General features: G+C 35.7%; 3 protein-coding genes across 3 annotated transcripts in view; 1 reads left to right on the top strand and 2 right to left on the bottom strand.

The window, feature by feature from the left end:
- Positions 1 to 1,305: 1,305 nt before the first annotated feature.
- Positions 1,306 to 14,335, bottom strand: LOC134846811 (dynactin subunit 4-like). The gene is made up of 10 exons (XM_063864206.1): positions 14,207 to 14,335; positions 13,704 to 13,865; positions 13,273 to 13,410; positions 7,196 to 7,297; positions 7,069 to 7,121; positions 6,748 to 6,985; positions 6,277 to 6,350; positions 5,229 to 5,412; positions 3,075 to 3,272; positions 1,306 to 1,446 (listed from the first exon to the last, which is right to left on the bottom strand). Exons 1-10 carry the CDS (start codon positions 14,333 to 14,335, stop codon positions 1,306 to 1,308), a joined length of 1,419 nt encoding a protein of 472 aa, XP_063720276.1.
- Positions 8,929 to 17,215, top strand: part of LOC134846876 (uncharacterized) — a 144,575-nt gene continuing 136,288 nt past the window's right edge. The window contains exon 1 of the mRNA XM_063864287.1: positions 8,929 to 8,945. The gene's annotated coding sequence lies outside the window, so the exon portion shown is untranslated. The remainder of the gene's footprint in view (positions 8,946 to 17,215) is intronic.
- Positions 14,465 to 17,040, bottom strand: LOC134846880 (uncharacterized). The gene is made up of 2 exons (XM_063864291.1): positions 16,675 to 17,040; positions 14,465 to 14,903 (listed from the first exon to the last, which is right to left on the bottom strand). The coding sequence occupies exons 1-2, from the start codon at positions 17,016 to 17,018 to the stop codon at positions 14,618 to 14,620; spliced, it is 630 nt and encodes a 209-aa protein (XP_063720361.1). The 5' UTR covers positions 17,019 to 17,040; the 3' UTR covers positions 14,465 to 14,617.

The following is a 17,215-nucleotide window of genomic DNA, read 5'->3' as shown; positions in this document are numbered from 1 at the left end:
TGCTATTTACGTAACTTTCAGCAAATGCATTTCAAGTGCACTCAAAAAGTGCATATATAACTAATTGCATTCATAAATGCGCCAATATGTATGAATGCACATCTGTAGTTATTAGAGCATTTTAAGACTATTTCCTGAAAAAAAATAAAATTAAAAAAAATCACCAGGACCTATAAAAGAGTCTTCATTACGTTCATTACTCTTAAAAAATTGTCCCAGTGCTGAGAACCACTAGTTCAAATTTTTTTAAATGTTTGGTTCAATTTCGAGCGAGCAAAGCGATCGAGTAACGTTCGTTTATTAAAAAACGCATTTTAGCTGTTAGGCCAAGAAAACTCAAAATAATATAGAAGAAAACTAGATTTAGAAGTTTCATTGAACACAAAATTTTTTATTTTCGTTTGTTTATCAATCATTTTTTCAAGACAAATGTTGTCGATTTTATTCTTAATTCCCTCACTTTTTAATTCGCGTTTATATCGTTCTCTAATTACACCACGCAACAAAAACGACACTAGTTTGAAGAAAAAACTTTTTGTAGTTTTTTAATAAACGCTGTCGCAACACTCTGTGCTACTTGTACAGCAACCGGCTATCCTTGTTCTTCTTGGATTTGGTTTCTCAATAGAAAATTAACACAGAAGTTTAAGTGCGTCCAAATAAATTAAACCATTTGACTATCTACAAAAATTTACCCCATCAATTAATCAAGAAACATCAAACAGCGAATGTGAACTGTTCATTAACCAGCAAAAAAAACGAGTTCTAGAAAATGAAATGTTCAAAAAAATATGAAAGCATCAAATTTACAATGAAAACTTTCGACACCCACTTGAATCCAACTGTCAACTTTTCTCGAAGAGAAAATTGCAAAGCTTTAGTTTTCCAATCAGTCTGATAAACTAATCTCTCTTATGTAACCGCGACACGCAAGAAATGCACATGAAAATTCAGCAGAGCCAATTCGTGAACTTGTCTACATCGGTTAAAACTGGCGGGATAAAGTAACACCGATAATTCCGAAAAATGCCATATGATTTTGCTGGTTGTTATGAGACATTTCACTCGCTATATTTAACCATCCACCAAGTTAGAGTTAATTTAGTCGATCAGTTATCGATTTGCTTTCAGAATCTTGTAACCTAGCCCGCGTTAACATCTAGTGCACATCGTAAATATATTTCACGAAATACCATGACGGCTTATAGGAAACACATAGCTGCCTGTTCGGAAAGGGTCAATATGGAGCTTCAATTTGATCTAAATCTGATCGATAATCAGCAATTAATTTAATCAGCAGTGTATTTAGTGGGCGAATCCGAGGTCAAGCAGTACTCTAGTAGACATTGGAGTTGAATTCTCTTCATTCAGCTTCAGCTGCACTGATGGGTCTTTGTTTGCAATGGCGTCATCTGTCAGCAGCTGGAAGTGGAAGTTTAACCCAACCTGCAACCAAAAAGCGTTCTTTTTCAGAAAGATCGTTTGACAATGAAAAGAACATACTAATTCCTAGTCACGTCTATAGAAACCTGATATCTCAAATTCAAAATTGTAAACTTGATATATCGACCTCAGAGAACGCCGTATATTACTTCGAAACCTTGAATTATAAGTTCTATCAAGATCAATAAGCGATCTTTACCTACACGTCTATGGTAGAGTAAACTACAGTCACGAGACAGAAGTTGCAACTTTTTGATTTCAACGAGTAAAAGAACGAATTTTTCTTCGTTTTTTTCGTTTTCTGGAAGATTTTATTTATGAGTGTCAATAATTTTTTAAACAAATTTTAAATTTTTTCCCCCGATTTTTTGTTCGGGCGATTACTGCTTCTAAGCAAGCAAATTACCAGGGTCAGTTCTCTCGACTGTATTTATGTCAAAAAACACCCTACAGCTTCCTAAAATTGTATGTAATTGAACATTGTTCTTTAAACAGGAAAAAGCTGGTTTAGCATGCAACTCATTTGGCCATTTTTCTATCTGAATCTTGTTTCTGATTTTTATACTGTGATCTTTGGTTCTCCGCGTTTGTTGCAGAATCTGGCGTACAGTTTCCTACAATGGAAAGTAGTGCAAGTGGTTATCAACAGGTTTTAAGTATGTATCGCGCAATCTCCCTCCTCCACGCCATGACCAAATGAGCTATCCATCCAAACAAAAACGCCAAAACACTATAAAAGAAGACGAAAGCCCCCGGCTCAAGGATTCGACCCCCTGCCGACCCAAAGGGTCCCCTTTGGTACTTTTTAAGAAATACATTTTGGCCGACCGACCTTGGGCGCCAATATATACTAACTTTGATGGGGAGAGCGCGCCAAAAAAAACGCATTTTTTTGTCAAAATTTTCCAAAAAAAAGGGCGAAAAACGGTTTTTATTACCTGTTTTCTCAAAAATTTCCCAGCGGCGCAAAAAATTGGCCCAATATAGCGTCTTTTTAGTGCTTTAGAAGAGCTCGGAAAATATATTTGATTGACCAAAAAAGGTCGTCAAAAGGTCGTCGAGACAAGCAAGTTACCAGGGCAAGTTCTCTGACCTACCTCTATTTATGTAAAAAAACCTGCAGCATGTAATTGCACAATCTTCTGCAAACAAAACAGAGAGGGGTTGCTCAATTGATCCCGAAGGCGTAAATTAGCCAGTATCTCAAAACTAGTTTTAGAAGTGTTCTTGCCGTGGAAACATCTTCGCAAGCAATATAAGAAATACGAGGCTCAAATTAGTTATTTGGGAAGCTGATGAGCTTGACTAACATCTTAAGTTAGCGAAAAAAAGCTAGATAACAACATTGAAACTGCTCCAATCCATGCACAGGATTCTCATTAGCAGTTATGTTGTGTACAAATTTTGTCCAATTTTCAAGTATAAGCTGTCAAAAATTTAAATGCATATGCCGTCAAACCAGATTTGACCATTTTTCGATGCCGGGCCAAATAACTCTTTCAATTTTAATCAATTTTTTTGTCCCGTGACAGCATATTTTTCTCTTTCTGGTAAAGAATGTTTTTTCCAACATTTTAGGACAGTTAGGACAAAATTAAGGGCTTATATATAATCAATTATTTATGCCTCACCATTATCTTCTCTCCTAGCAAATTAGGGACGAGAGTGGTCTTCACAAAGACCTTGTTGATTTTCCTCTGCACAATGACACTGCTGTCATCTGAATACTGTCTCTCCCCATTGAATGATTCTCCGGCCGCCAGTTCCAGTCCATTCAACTTACCCCCAATCTCCACACCTTCATCTTGCAGCAGGGGAGCCACACTCAACTACATACAACATCAGAAGAAACGTCATAGAAACATTTTTATGCAATCTCACGAAAAGGAACGAAGATGCACTTAGCAAGCAAAATAAAACAAGGATAGCCGGTTACTGTCCAAATAGCACAGAATGTTCCGACAACAGTCTTAAAATAGCACATTTTTTCAAATCAGAGTCGTTTTTTTTTCTATGAGATCTGATGAATTAAAGTTTTCACGGCTTAAAATAAGCTTAAGTAATCTATTGTAAACCTGCAAACCTTTTTTTGAAAAACCTTTTTGGCTCGAAATTAGACCAAAAATTAACGATTTCAAACCGGTTTCTCTCGATACTGAGAAGTTTTGTTTAAAATTTTTATCATGTCGTACGACCAAAGGGCTTTAATATGATATGTAATTCGACCCATTCCAATGATTTTAGGTGTATGTGTATTTTGTTGTCGAAAAACTAAAATACCCGAAAACTGGTCGGAACAAAAACCGGAAAAAGCTCTAAAAGGCAATATAGCCAACAAACAGTTGGAAAAGTGTCTATGTACTTCGCAACAAAAAAACACTGATTATTTTTTAAGCACTTTAAAACGAAAAAAAAAAAACATTTATTCCTGAAACTCTTTGAGCTTCAAACTTCTAAGATTGGCATTTTATGAAAACAATCCGAGAAAACTGGATCATTAGGTAGGATTTTTTATTCCGTTGGAAATTTTTCAGTTTCACTTTTGAAAATGAAAGACATTCACGCTTTTAACATTTCAACCCCATCGCCACATTTGTAAATGGAGATCGGGGTTCTTTCTCCTCCACACCAGCGAACTTTTACCAGAAAAATGTGAGAAATAAATTGTCCGATAGTAAATGAAGTAGGCACGTGAACTAAAATTAATGATGCTTGATTCTGATTGGAATCAGCAAAATGAAGATGTATTGACGACTTTCAGTAAGTACTCAATGTGCCTATTGCCTGTCCAATTCAAGGTTTCGCTTCAAATTGTTGGTGTTATTAATTACTTTCGTGTAAATAATTACACAAGCATTGATTGTGTAATACGATCGGTCTACTTTTTTCTCTATCACACTTTTCGTCTTCTCAGAACTTAATAAGTGTCATTGGTTGAAGTTAAGGCATTCATTTAATTCGTATTGTTTTGCTATTTTTTTTCAGGAAAAGTCTTTCAAAGAATTTCTGCGCAGGTATTTTTGCTTTTTTATTGCTTGGGAATTTTCTTCCGATGCTAGTTTCACATTCTTTTGTCTTGGAATGATTTTAAAAAAACTAGCTTTATTCGCTTTGATAGCTCTACTTTTTTTTCGAATTTTTGGAGTCTCACGTCTTCGCATCGACGCCAAGGTCGCTTATAAAAACAAACTAACCTGGCGAACAAACAGTTGAAAAAGATTCATTGAACGCCAGGAACAAAAGCAAGGAATGACTTAAAAGCTCTTTGAATTTCAAAAAAATTACCAGTGACTTTTTCAAATAAAAAATAACCCTATTTGAGAAAACTAGATCAATAGAAATTTTTTTTACTCTACTGGTAGTATGAAACTTAAAATCCACTTTCGAAACTAGTTCGCTGTTCAATAGTGAGTTTGCCTTAATTGTCACAAAGGAAAGGAACTGAAATTAAAGATCAAAAATCAAACCGCGAAAAATCTAATTTAGAGAGTCAATACTAAGAGCTTTTCAAGAAAAAACCGAAATCATCACGACCTATATAAGAGTCTTCACTACGTTCGTTGACTAATAAACGCCAGCAACCAATAAAGCAGAAATAGAAGATATTCAATTGCCTGTGCTTGGAAATACACCAAAATGCCACCAAATGAACACCTTTATTTGCGACTTAGATTGGCAGAATCAATTGCTTGTGTGAGCAAGTTGCTCCGCTTGTGTGAATTATAGTCAATTGTTATTTTGTGCGGAACAATTTTGAAAAGCCGCCATTTAGAGTCAGTGCTCACATTAGTGTTGATCTCGTCTATTAGATCTCCGACAGACTCTTCCGTTTCCTCATCACAGTCAATGGGGGCGATCCTGACTCTGATGATGGAGTCTGTGGGGTTTGTGATGGACAGCACACACACTGACTCCTTCTCCATCTCCAGAGAGGGCTGGCACGCGAGGCGAATCTCTGGCACGAATAACCTGCATTAGAATAATGTAGTCAGTGGCGTGCGCAGAAATTTTTCTAGGGGCGGATTTTTCGAAAAAAATTGACCGTTGTGTCGACGTTTTTTTAGGTCACCAAATTTGATTTTCCGAGCTCTCAGCTCTCCGAAACTACTTTAAGGACCCGCAGGCAAATTTTTGAAAATGACGTTTTGAACACTTGGTAAAATTACGTTTTGAACACTTGTAAGAAATTTTGATTAAAAAAATGCGTTTTTTCGGCGCGCGCTTCCCCCTAAAAAGGAGCCTTTAGAACATTTTGATTTTTAAAACGTATTACAGTAAGACATGCTGAGTGCCCAATTCGAGTGTCCGTTCCGCTAAAATCTAATAATCTTATTCCTTCGATTTAAATAACTGAGTCGCAGTATTGTGTAATAAGCAAGGCTACCACCAAGTGTACGAAAAAGATGTGACTTGGTCAAAAACTACCAGAATGGACAAAAAACAAGTGCGCAAAAAAATTTACTCTAATTTGACAAAAATTTCTGCGCCGCAGCTAAATTTAAAAAAAAAACAGACAAAAAAGGCCGTTTTTGGCCACCTTTTGGAAGGTTTTGGTGCGCGCTCCTATTCAAAATTAGTACATATTGGCGTCAACCGAGAACTGATGTTATAAAATAGTAGCAAAGGGGGTTAACAAAAAAAGTGACCAGTAAAAAAAAGAAGAGAGCTTTTATAGGCGATCAATAGTGACCGGTCAATATAAAAGATCAGTAGGTAACCATGGTAATACAAAAGATGGATTCCAGAATAGGACTCTAAGTCTCTGTTTCTACAAAAGTTTATTGAATTAGATGATATCAAAATAAATATGAGCTTTGTATCAAAATTACTTACTGTGCCACTAGATGGAGCTTGAACTTGATAGACTGCGGAACATACTCCGGTTTCACTAGGTTGTGATCACAATCCTGAAAAAAAAAATGTTTTCATTGCCCTTTAAAACGGATTCAAGCCGAAAAAAAACAAGGGAAACAGAAAAAAGCAAGGAAGAAAAATAACCGAAACAAATATCATGCAATTCTTAAGTAGGTGTACAACAACAACAACGGTTCTCCGTGAAGAGCTGAATAGCTCATAAGTTGGTCCTTTTCCTTGTGGTTAAATAGTCTTAAATAACTTGACTTAGAAAAAATATATATAAGAACAAGAAAATACTGTGATATTTTTCATAGAGCGTTATAAACGCAAATGGAAAAATTCTCATTCTGAAAAAATCCCATTCGTAGAAAATGATTTTAAAAGCCGTTCATCTCCCTTTTGGAGCACCCCGAAGAACATATAGGTCAAAATCAATAGAACACTCACCGCTCCTGGACATCTCAGACTTCTCTTAATGGTCAGCGTCTTCCGCATAGGGTGCAACTCAGCTGCAGTCTCCGGCATCAAAGATGGAAACGCGATTCGCTGACTCAGCGATGTCACTGCATTCACATTCAGAGGCTGTGTCCAGTACGACTCTGGAAGTGGGTCTACTTCACTAAAGGCCTCAACTGTCGGTTTGATTTCAGATGACTTCTGAGCGGATGTGTCGCTGATGGTTGCACTTGGAGATAACAAACTAGCCAAAAAATCTAGTCTCAGAACAGTTCTAAAATTTTCAAAAAATCGATAATAAGACCAACTCACTTGTTCTTCGCTAGACTTTTGTAGATACTGGATCTTCGCCGTTGAAACAAGTCCTAAAACAATAACGGAAAATTCCTTTTAATTAATTTTTAAGATAGTAGGTTATAGATGAATGGGATTAAATTACCCTCTTGTAAGCGTAAGATTTTCTCTTCGGAAACTTCTTCGTCTGTGCTTCCATTGCCTCCTCTGCTCCGACAGTTGCCCAGTACTTTTTCACAGCAAGCAGCTAAAAATTCCTTTTTTAATAGTTGGGTGCGAATTCGAACTGAATTGCTCTCAAGCATTTTTCTTGCTAGCACCAATTAGTATCAGTAGCGTATTTGCGGATGGTGAGTCGGATGCGTCTTCCTCAGGAATTCGACTCCCGCATCACCAAGAGTGTAACCCTTCGGTATTATTGAACGTCATCCATTTTTGACTGACCAACCATAAATTTTAGTATTTCAAAAGGGGCCTTTGGCCTTATTATATACTAATTGTGAGGAGAGCGCACCAAAAAAAAACGTAGCTTTCTCGGTCAAAATCTTTCGAAAAGGTCCTACAATGTCAATTTGGCCTGTTTTTGTTTTTAAATATGCCTGATGCGCAGAAACTAAAAAAAAAATAGGATATCTAAGTTTTGGGAGGGCTCGAAAAACAATATCAAAATAGGTCGACTAAAATTTCTTGTTATTGAAAATCCGCCCTTTCCTCAAAAAAATGTTAAATCCGCGCCTGGTTGCCATCTAGCTTTCGTACAAACGGCAATTTTTGCTTCCCCAAGAACACATTCAGTTCAACCTATCGCACTTGATATGTCAGCGTACTTTAACTTTCAAGATAGGTGTTGGAATTGCTACTTTAACCTAAAATCCGCCGTACAATTTGTATTGGAATTGTTATCATCACCTAAAATCCGGCTTAATGACGACACAAACAGCTATTCAAAAAATAACCAGCGTATACAAAGCTAAGATTTTAGTAGTTTCAGATAACTTAAAATATAAAGATATATTATTGAGCATTATTTAACTAAGCCGGAAGATAAATTGCAGTCTTTTTGTTTTATGATATAAAAAACGATATAAAACATATTGATAACAGAGACGACAGCTATTGTGACAGAGCACTAAGTTCGACCACATTTGTTTTTCAAAAAAAAAACAATTTAAATTCGTTCATTTTTCATATTTATATCATTTTTCTGTGCATGCTACACAAAAAAACCATTAAAAAAGGTTTTAAAAGAAACTTCAGATCATTCACTATGGCCTTAAATGACTAGAAATATCTTTGAAAAACGAATAACAAAAAAAAATTTGTTCGAAAAGTATTTTTTACTTTAGGACCAGGGAAGTGCCAAATGAGGCTTTGCAACGGTTAGAGAAGTTCTCAGAGTCTATTATTTACGTTGTCGTCGACCATACCGCGTAATCGTTTTACTCCAGAGCCATAAAAAATCAGTAGCAAAATGAGCAAGAGTTGGAGAAGGCATGATTGGCCCAGGTTCCTTTTCTCAGACTAGTGTCGTTCTGGTTAGTGAAAGGATCACGCCTGAATCCAAAAAATGTTATCGAGTTTGAAAAATGGGCACAAAAAACAGCCTGATGATATGATATATTTCAAAGATCATCATCGGTTGTTCGCAGAAGAGCCAGGCAAACAGAAGATCTGGGACTTTAAAACCCTTCAAAACGGAATATCGACGTGATGTTCGCTTCCGCCAAATTATGACAGTGCTGAAAAGCGACGTGAAAGATTTTTCGAGGAAGGCTGGGTGACATTTATGACAAATGCCATGACTTGGAAATTAGAATGATAAAAGCGTTTGGTATAGCTGAATTTTCATAAAATTGATAATTTAGCCTAATTGTTGTGATAAACTTATTAAATAGTTTCAGACGAAATGAACTAAGATTAGTACGATTTGCTTCGCGTTCTCTTACGACATCACATCGCTGTATTCACATGGCAGAAATGGCATTACTGCGTGCACACCTAGAGAATGCCAATTTATCAAACCCAGAAGAAGTGAAAGGATTATTCGAAAGCTTTATTCACCGAATGGAGACATTGGACAATACTATCGAGCATCTCAAGTATGAAAATTCTCAACTGCGCAAGGACAATGTAATTATTCAAAACCGTGTACTTTGCTCTGAACGATATTTATCACGATCATGTTTGACATTTCTTGGCGTGAAATCCGGCGTGGATCCGATGGTACCAGTACTTGATATTATGAATCGTGTTCTAGGAGCTAAAGTGTCACCCGAAGATTTGGCTGCATGTCACTATTTACCGGGTAATGCAGAGAAAAAACCAATTATTGTTAAATTTATTTACAATGGGCAGCGTGACTATGTATGGCGAAACAGATTTACGTTAACTGACAATGAATCGACGAAGAATATTTTCATCGTTGAGAGGCTTCCAGAAATTGACCGAGATACAGTGAATTATGCAAAAGAGAAAGGTTTGAAATTTAAAACAAACAATTGTCAACCACTTCTCAGAATAAATAATAAATGGGTTCCAGTTAACAGTCGCGGTGAGATTGACAAAGTTGCCAGCGGATTTTCGGAAGAATTAGATGGTAACAAAATGGATACAGGAATTCAGGGAAATACACAGATAATCGACGGTCTTCTTATTCCAGAAATGAGTTATTCCAAATGAAACATGGTACTGCGAAAAACAAATATGCAATGTATGGAAAACCTAGAGGGGAGAAGAGGCAACGAGAGAACGTTGATATGGAAGATAAACTGGACAAATTGTGTGGTCTAATTGAAAATGTAATCGCAGTGGTAAGCTCACCAACTGGAAAAATGGCAAAAGCGCCGGTCAATGTGATAGAGCAGGAGGACGCGGGTGAGATCGAACCTACTGATACTTAGCATTTATAAAAAATCTATTCGATGACTTTGCCAGCTGATAAAACACTTCTTTTTCTAAATATAAGATCCTTGCGATGCAATTTTGACAATTTAGTGGGATTTATTGAAACTTATAACGAAAACCTATCGATTATCTGCCTTTCGGAAACTTGGCTAACTGAAACAGACCCATTGGCAATGTACAATATTCCGGGATTTCAACCGATAGTTTCTAGATGTAGAACCAATAAAAGGGGAGGGGGTGTTGCTTTTTATGTTAAGACTGGCATTGACTTTATTATAAATGAAAATATTGTTTGCGAAAATGGGATTGAGGCATTGTGTATTAGACTCAAAAATGGATCTCTATCTTCAACAAACATTTGCGTATTTTATCGTCCGCCAATATAAATATCGATCATTTTTATAGTTTTCTGGAACGCAACTTAGAAACGATGGTAAATTCAAAAACAATGTTCGTTGGGGATTCTAATATTGATACACTGGTTGAAAATAGTTGCTCAAAAGGGTTGAAAAATTTAAGTAAAAGTTACAATTTTGTTATAAATAACGCCAACGAAGCAACGCGCGTTACTAACCGTAGTAGTACTTGCATTGATCATATAATTTCAAATTTTCCTGTTGCAACACAATGTAATTTCTGGTATTAGTGATCACAATATTATCTTCGCCGATAATAACGTGGTGTCAAACATAGATGATAACTTGACTTTTCGTAATCTGTCTTTTCTAAAAAAATCAACCGAAAAAATATTGTTTTTAGCAGATGTGATGAAAAAGTTTAGTTTCTGATTAAAACAATTATCGATTGCCTAGATGTATTCGCTCCATTAAAAGTATATGGTAAAAAACGAAAAGTGAAATCACAATGGATAACTCCAGAAATTAGAAAACTAATTTTTAAACGAGATAGACTTCTTCGCCAACTACAGGCCTGCTGGTCGACTGAAACGCATGTCAATTATAAAATCATTCGCAATAAAGTAAACGCCTTGCTGCGATTAGAGAAACGGAACTTTTATACTAAAAAAGTGGAAAAGGTGACTAACAGTAAAGATTTATTTAAGATTTTTAAAAATGTAGGAATAGGAAAGACCGGGAATAACACAACGACACATATTGATGCGAATAAATTGAATACTTTTTTCTGTAACATTGGGTCGAAAATTGCATCGCAAATACCTTACTCATCAGTACCGATATGTAGATCGCCAAAACAAGTGCAATCAATGGTAATGTTTGAAACTAACCACAGAGAAGTTCTAGATGTTATCAATTGCCTTAAAAGTAAGTTCTCATGTGGACCTGATGATATTTGCAATGAAATCATCAGGCAGTTAGGAGTGGTAATTGCACCATTAATATCCGATATTTTTAACGAATGCATTCACCTTGATGTTTTCCCAGACTTACTGAAAATTGCCAAAGTGGTCCCTGTGTTCAAAGATGGAGATAAAACAGATCCTGGTAATTACAGACCAATTTCGCTGTTGTCTTGCCTGAGCAAAGTCGTTGAGAAACTTATACATTCGAGGTTCATAAATTTTTTTGAGAAATTTTCTATTTTAAACATGAACCAATATGGTTTTCGATCTAAGCGATCTACGATTCAGGCTGTTGCGAGGCTGACCGAATTTGTAAGAGATGCTACTAATAAAAGAGCGGATGCAATTGCTTTGTTTTTGGATCTCAAGAAAGCTTTTGACACGATTGATCACAAAATTCTGATGCAAAAATTGGATCATTATGGGATCAGGGGTAAAAGTAACAATTTGATTAGAGCCTACTTGACTAATAGAAAGCAGTATGTTGAAATTGGAAATAATAGATCAACGCTTGAAAATGTTTCAACGGGAGTTCCACAAGGATCTGTTCTAGGTCCGCTTCTGTTTTTGATTTACATAAATGATTTACCTGATAGCACTAGTTTAGATACTACACTTTTTGCAGATGATACATCCATCATGACTTCTGGTAAGAATTCTGGAAAGAAATTAAGAACCGAATTTGACATAGTTTACAATTACTTATGTTGCAATAAACTTTCACTGAATACTGATAAAACTGTTCTGCTCAATTTCAGCAAGAAAAATGGAGAAATTGGTCTTGATATAAAAGGTGAATGCATAAAAATGGTTGATTGCACGAAGTATTTGGGTATCTACATTGATTCAAAGTTAGACTTCAAGATGCATATTGAACATGTTATTAAGAAATTGTCTAAACTGTGTGGAGTAATATATCGTTCCAGAAAATTATTTAATATTCCAATGCTTCTACTGATATACAGATCCTACATCAAACCTGTTCTTCAATATGGCGTATTGGTTTATGGCTGTGCAAACTTAACAGATCTAAATAAAATTTTAGTAATACAGAAGAGAATAATACGTGCTATTTTTAGAATTGATTATAGAGAGAGCACAGTTGAAAAGTACAGACTGCATAAAATTGAAACGGTGTTTGATCTTCACGTTTACGAACTGTTTAAAGATCTTTGCTACAATAATGTTTGTGATAGTACCACGACTAATAACGTGGCGTACTACACTAGGAGAGTTGCTTCTGGAAAAGTTAATAGTAAAATACAAAGAACGAAATGTTTTCAAAATTCCATAAATGTTAGAAGAACCATTATTCATAATTATATAACTGCATCTGGTTTATTGAATGAAGATGTGACAAGTTTGCAGAGACATCAACTCAAGATTTTTATACACGATGTTTTTGATAATTATCTGCTTGATAATAAGGAAGTTCATAAACAGCTGTATTGTCATTGATATTTGAGTTTAAGGTTGTCTACTAGATAAGCCGTAGGCTTTTTAGACAATCCTTGTTGATGATTGTAAATATACATATTGTATTGTAATAATCATCAACTGAATTAAATATTATATTATTATTATTATTATAATTTTTCATTTCAGTTTATATTTGATCTAGTTGTTCGCTCATATTTGAGATAAATTTGACAGAAAACCATGCCACCAACATCGAGACCAGTTGGTTGGGTTAGCAATTTACAGTACAGATAATTATATTTTTGACATCTTAACATCAAAGGGACCCAGCTTGAGCATAACATGTATCTAAAGACATTTTAGTGACATCGTAAAAAAAGGGGGAGGTCTCTACAATCTATGCCAATGAAATTTTCATGAATTCGATTGATGATAATATCAACAAGATTTCCATTGAACCACATGAGACGAAATCCCGTAGAACGGACTGGAATAAAATGTGCGGCTTGTATTGGAGAAGAAAAAGACTTTGTATTATATCACACAACATCGGCTTCGCTTGTACACGTGTAGCTTACCAATTCCTCCATCTCCTTGTCTGTTTTGGGTTCTCTCCAGCTCCCGTGGTTCTGCACATCAGGGATGTCTGCGTCTCTGGAACTCCACCGACAGCAAGCACACACCAAATAGTACTGCTTCCGCTGCAGAGGCTCGCCCTATATTAAAACACTTCACATATTTAGTTAGTGCTTAGGGTGTCCAAATCTTTGTCCATCTCTGCATGAAATATGAAGTCATCCTATGGTTACAGCATTGAACGAATTAGCCCTTATTAGACGAGTGCCTAAACTTAGGATTGTCTAAACTTAGAATATCAAACAACTGAATATGCCCAATAACTGTCAGATAAAAAGTTGACAAACAATTTCAATGCTTTCGTTTACACATTTGAGCATTCCCAACCACCGTCCATTTTCAAATGTATATTAAATATTCGAGTTCGACTGACCGTGGGGTTCTCTGGATTTGTGGTCTGGACTGTGGTGAGTCTGGCTGTGAGGGTGTTGTTACAGGAGGGGCAATTAAAGCATGACAGACACTGGTTCTTCCTCTCCCTTACTTCTGGCCCAGTGATGCCATCTGTGCAGTGGGGACAGTAGAAGTTGTCCGGCTACACAAAATGAACAAAAAATTTATTTTCTGGATTTTTAACCTTTATTTAGGATATGATTCGAAGTTATTATCAAGACTGATCCAGCTACTAAATGCAACTTCAAAATAGAGCAACTTCATGAGGAAAAAAAATATTGTGCCCGTTGCCAATAAAAAAAAGTTGTCATCTTAATAAGATTTTGGGTCTCATTTAGGAAAATGGAGGGCTGTCTACTAAAAAAACCGAATAGAATGATCTTTATGCAGAGAAATTTGACCTGATTTTTCTCAAAATGAGAATGAAATCAGAAAAAAAGATGAGTTCAGTCATCTTTCTTTTTTCTTCAATTGAATACTCGCCTCATGTGACACACAAATTTTGCATCTGAGTTCTCGACAGTACCTGCACACGTACAATTTACAAAGAGGAAATCGATTTCCACAAGTGCATGTATACTTCACTCGCTCCACGTTGAACAAAAGCGCCATTTTTTCACATTTCAATAACTAAAAATAAACAAATTTATCCAAAATTACCATTTTTTTTATCGTAATTGGCATAGAGCTTAAGATATTTCGCTCAACACTCCTGAATGCACTTCGAATTAGTCAAAACACTGTATTGATACGTTTTTACAAATGATATAATAGAGTTTACGTTGAAAAACATTTTATACATAACAGAATCATTAATTGAGCAATTGATTTAAGAAAAAAATGATAGCTTTAATACGATATTTCAAATGAAAGCAACCTGAACCAAAATATCATTCAGAGCTCATTTTTGTTTCTGCTGTTTTTTGTCAACTTCCGTTTTTGTTCAAACTTTTCTTTGTTTTTCTTCGCTTGAGACTTCTCGAATGTCTTTCCAACTTTTTTTGTCTTGTCCTTTTCCAAGTCTTTCATTAGCTTCTCAACTTTGAACTCTTTTGAGTTCGGATTAACGAAGTCATCGGCGCGCGGAATGAGCTTGAGTTGCTGCAAAGCTAGATTGGTTCTTTCTCTGTCTTGTTCTGAGAAGAGGAACTGATCTATGTTAGCTACCATCACAGCCCACCTGAACAGAATTATCGAGCAGTGACATACCTAATATTCAACAGCGAAACCGACTTTTCTGCTATTCGCCCGCATTTAGCTTGTTTTTGCTACGATTAAAATAAAGAATTTAAGTGTTGCGGTTTGGTTTTATTAAGATTTTCAACGGCGAGCTGCAGAAAGCTAACCATTTTTCAAGAAGTTTATCTAACGAAATGAGAAACTGTTCTTATGCATTTATCTTAACTATTGGATATCAAAAAATTCGAGGTATAACAAAACAGCCATGATACAAGATTATATTGCGTTTCAAGTAGAAACATAGCCAACAGACAGTTGGAAAAGAGCCAATGAACACAAGGAAACAAAAAAAACGGACTTGTTTTTTTTTTCAAAAAACTTAAACTTGCGAATTTCAAAAGAAATAATATATGCCTTTAAGGCTCCTTGAATTTCAAGAACAGCTTTTGTTGAACTTTTTTTGATAAAGATTTTAAGGAAACTGGATCATTAGGTAAAATTTTTCATTCCGCTGAGGAATCTGAAAATTAAAATCTTCTTTCGAAACTAGAACTCATTGACGTTTTTCGTGGCCTTTACACTTTTTCTGTTTGATTTCTTTTTGAGAAAAAAATGAGCGTGAACAAATTTTATAACTTTTCCTGAAAAAAAATTATCACGCCTCTACTTGCGATACAAAAAAATTTTTAAAAAAAATCGAAAAGATCGAAAAACTAGATCTATGTAATGAATAAAGCTAGTTTTGAAACGAAAATATGCCAAGACAATAAAATGTGTAATAAGCATCGGAAGATAATATACCTAGTGGTAACAAAGCCGAAAATACCTCGTCAGAAACCTAGTCAGAAGTGAAAAAAATCAACAAGATTTCAAACTTCTGAAAAGTTAATTAATCCACCTCAGCCTCAAAACACTTTATTTGCTCGTCAAATGAAACATTATCAGCCCACTAAGCCGATACAATATAAGCCGAAACCTATTCAGCCCAAAAAATGAAAATAAAAAATTAACAATAAAAAAAGTTATTAAGTACCCCCTCAGCCTCAAAACGCAGACGATCACAAAAAAAAATTCGGCTCGTCGAAAGATGCAATCTGAGGCTAATAAGCCGATATAATACAGGCCGAAACCTATCAAGCCGAAAAAAGAAAAAAAAATTGTAAACTTGAACTATAATTCTTTAGGAATTTTAGCATTTTGAGCAATCCAGATATGAGCCTTAAAAATGTGTTTTCGTTGAAACTAGATCACGAAGACGATAAAAAATAGGCCGAAATCATACCGGCAGAATAAAATTTTTAAACAAAAATATATACGTATACACGAGGTCAAGTTAGAAAAAAAAACACATACAGCAAAAACAGAGTGAAATCAGAACACGTAAAACTATAATGTGAAAAAATAACTTTAAAAAATTGTACAATATGGCAACTAAACCGACAAAACATCAGCAGACAATCATCAGTCGACAATTTTTTTTGAAACGGACTATTTCCAGATTGAAACAAAAAAAAACAGGTCCGGTCAGTTTCAAACCCACAACCTTTGGTGTCCCCGGCGCATTCGTTACCTCCAGACTAACTGTGCCGGAGACGCTCAGAAATTTGAATTCATTGTGAACCAAGACACCAAATGATTCAAAAGATCCTGTTAAACTAGTTGTTAACCCGGAAAAAAGTCCAGTTTGATAACGCTCACTTATCGCCAGCGAAAAAATCTTAACAAACATCAGAACCAATATATAGGCCAACTTGATATCAGATTTCGCTTACTTAATAATGGTCGAGGGCGTATCTGTATCTATTGTCTCCGCAGCCGGATCTGCACTCTTCTCCCCACTAAACGTCTTCAACTTCATCCTCGCTTGCACGTAGTCTGGGAAAAACAATACCAGGTCACAAAATAACGCAAAATTCTCCAGCACCGATGACAAAGCACTCCTTATTTCCAGTACCTTGCTGGAATCGGTATCTCCGGAATTACCGGTTGGACCTTCAGGCCAGTCTCCGACCTGGTAGTTGTTGTCGTCAAGCGTTTGGCGGGATTTCTTCAGACTCTTGAAAAGAGCTGTTAAAGTGACCTTGAGGAAGTTTTCTTGCTTTTTCATATTCCTCATGTCTAAACAAAAGCAAAACACTAGAGTCAAATTATCGGCGAACATCTTGAGTATTTAAAACATAGCCAACTAACAGTTGGAAAAAAGTAATGAACTGAAAAAAATACGATTTGTTTTTCAAAAATCTTCAACTTGTAAATTTCGAAGAAACAAATAAATGACCTTGAAGCTCTTTGAATTCGAAGAGCAATTTATAA

The sequence above is a fragment of the Symsagittifera roscoffensis genome, chromosome 5, assembly GCF_963678635.1.
Source record: "Symsagittifera roscoffensis chromosome 5, txSymRosc1.1, whole genome shotgun sequence".
In the NCBI taxonomy this organism is placed as follows: domain Eukaryota; kingdom Metazoa; phylum Xenacoelomorpha; order Acoela; family Convolutidae; genus Symsagittifera; species Symsagittifera roscoffensis.
Note: the sequence above shows the minus strand (reverse complement) of the source record. Positions and strands in the feature narration are given on the sequence as shown.

What these genes read in the sequence shown, in the direction of transcription:
- LOC134846880 (XM_063864291.1), bottom strand. Translation starts at nt 17,018, where the DNA reads ATGAGGAATATGAAAAAGCAAGAAAACTTCCTCAAGGTCACTTTAACA. An exon ending in ACGCCCTCGACCATTATTAA is followed by an intron (nt 14,904 to 16,674) that starts GTAAGCGAAATC and finishes AATTCTGTTCAG; the next exon opens with GTGGGCTGTGATGGTAGCTA.
- LOC134846811 (XM_063864206.1), bottom strand. Translation starts at nt 14,335, where the DNA reads ATGGCGCTTTTGTTCAACGTGGAGCGAGTGAAGTATACATGCACTTGT. An exon ending in GTCTGAGATGTCCAGGAGCG is followed by an intron (nt 6,351 to 6,747) that starts GTGAGTGTTCTA and finishes TTTTTTTTTCAG; the next exon opens with GATTGTGATCACAACCTAGT. An exon ending in TAGACGAGATCAACACTAAT is followed by an intron (nt 3,273 to 5,228) that starts GTGAGCACTGAC and finishes TGTTGTATGTAG; the next exon opens with TTGAGTGTGGCTCCCCTGCT.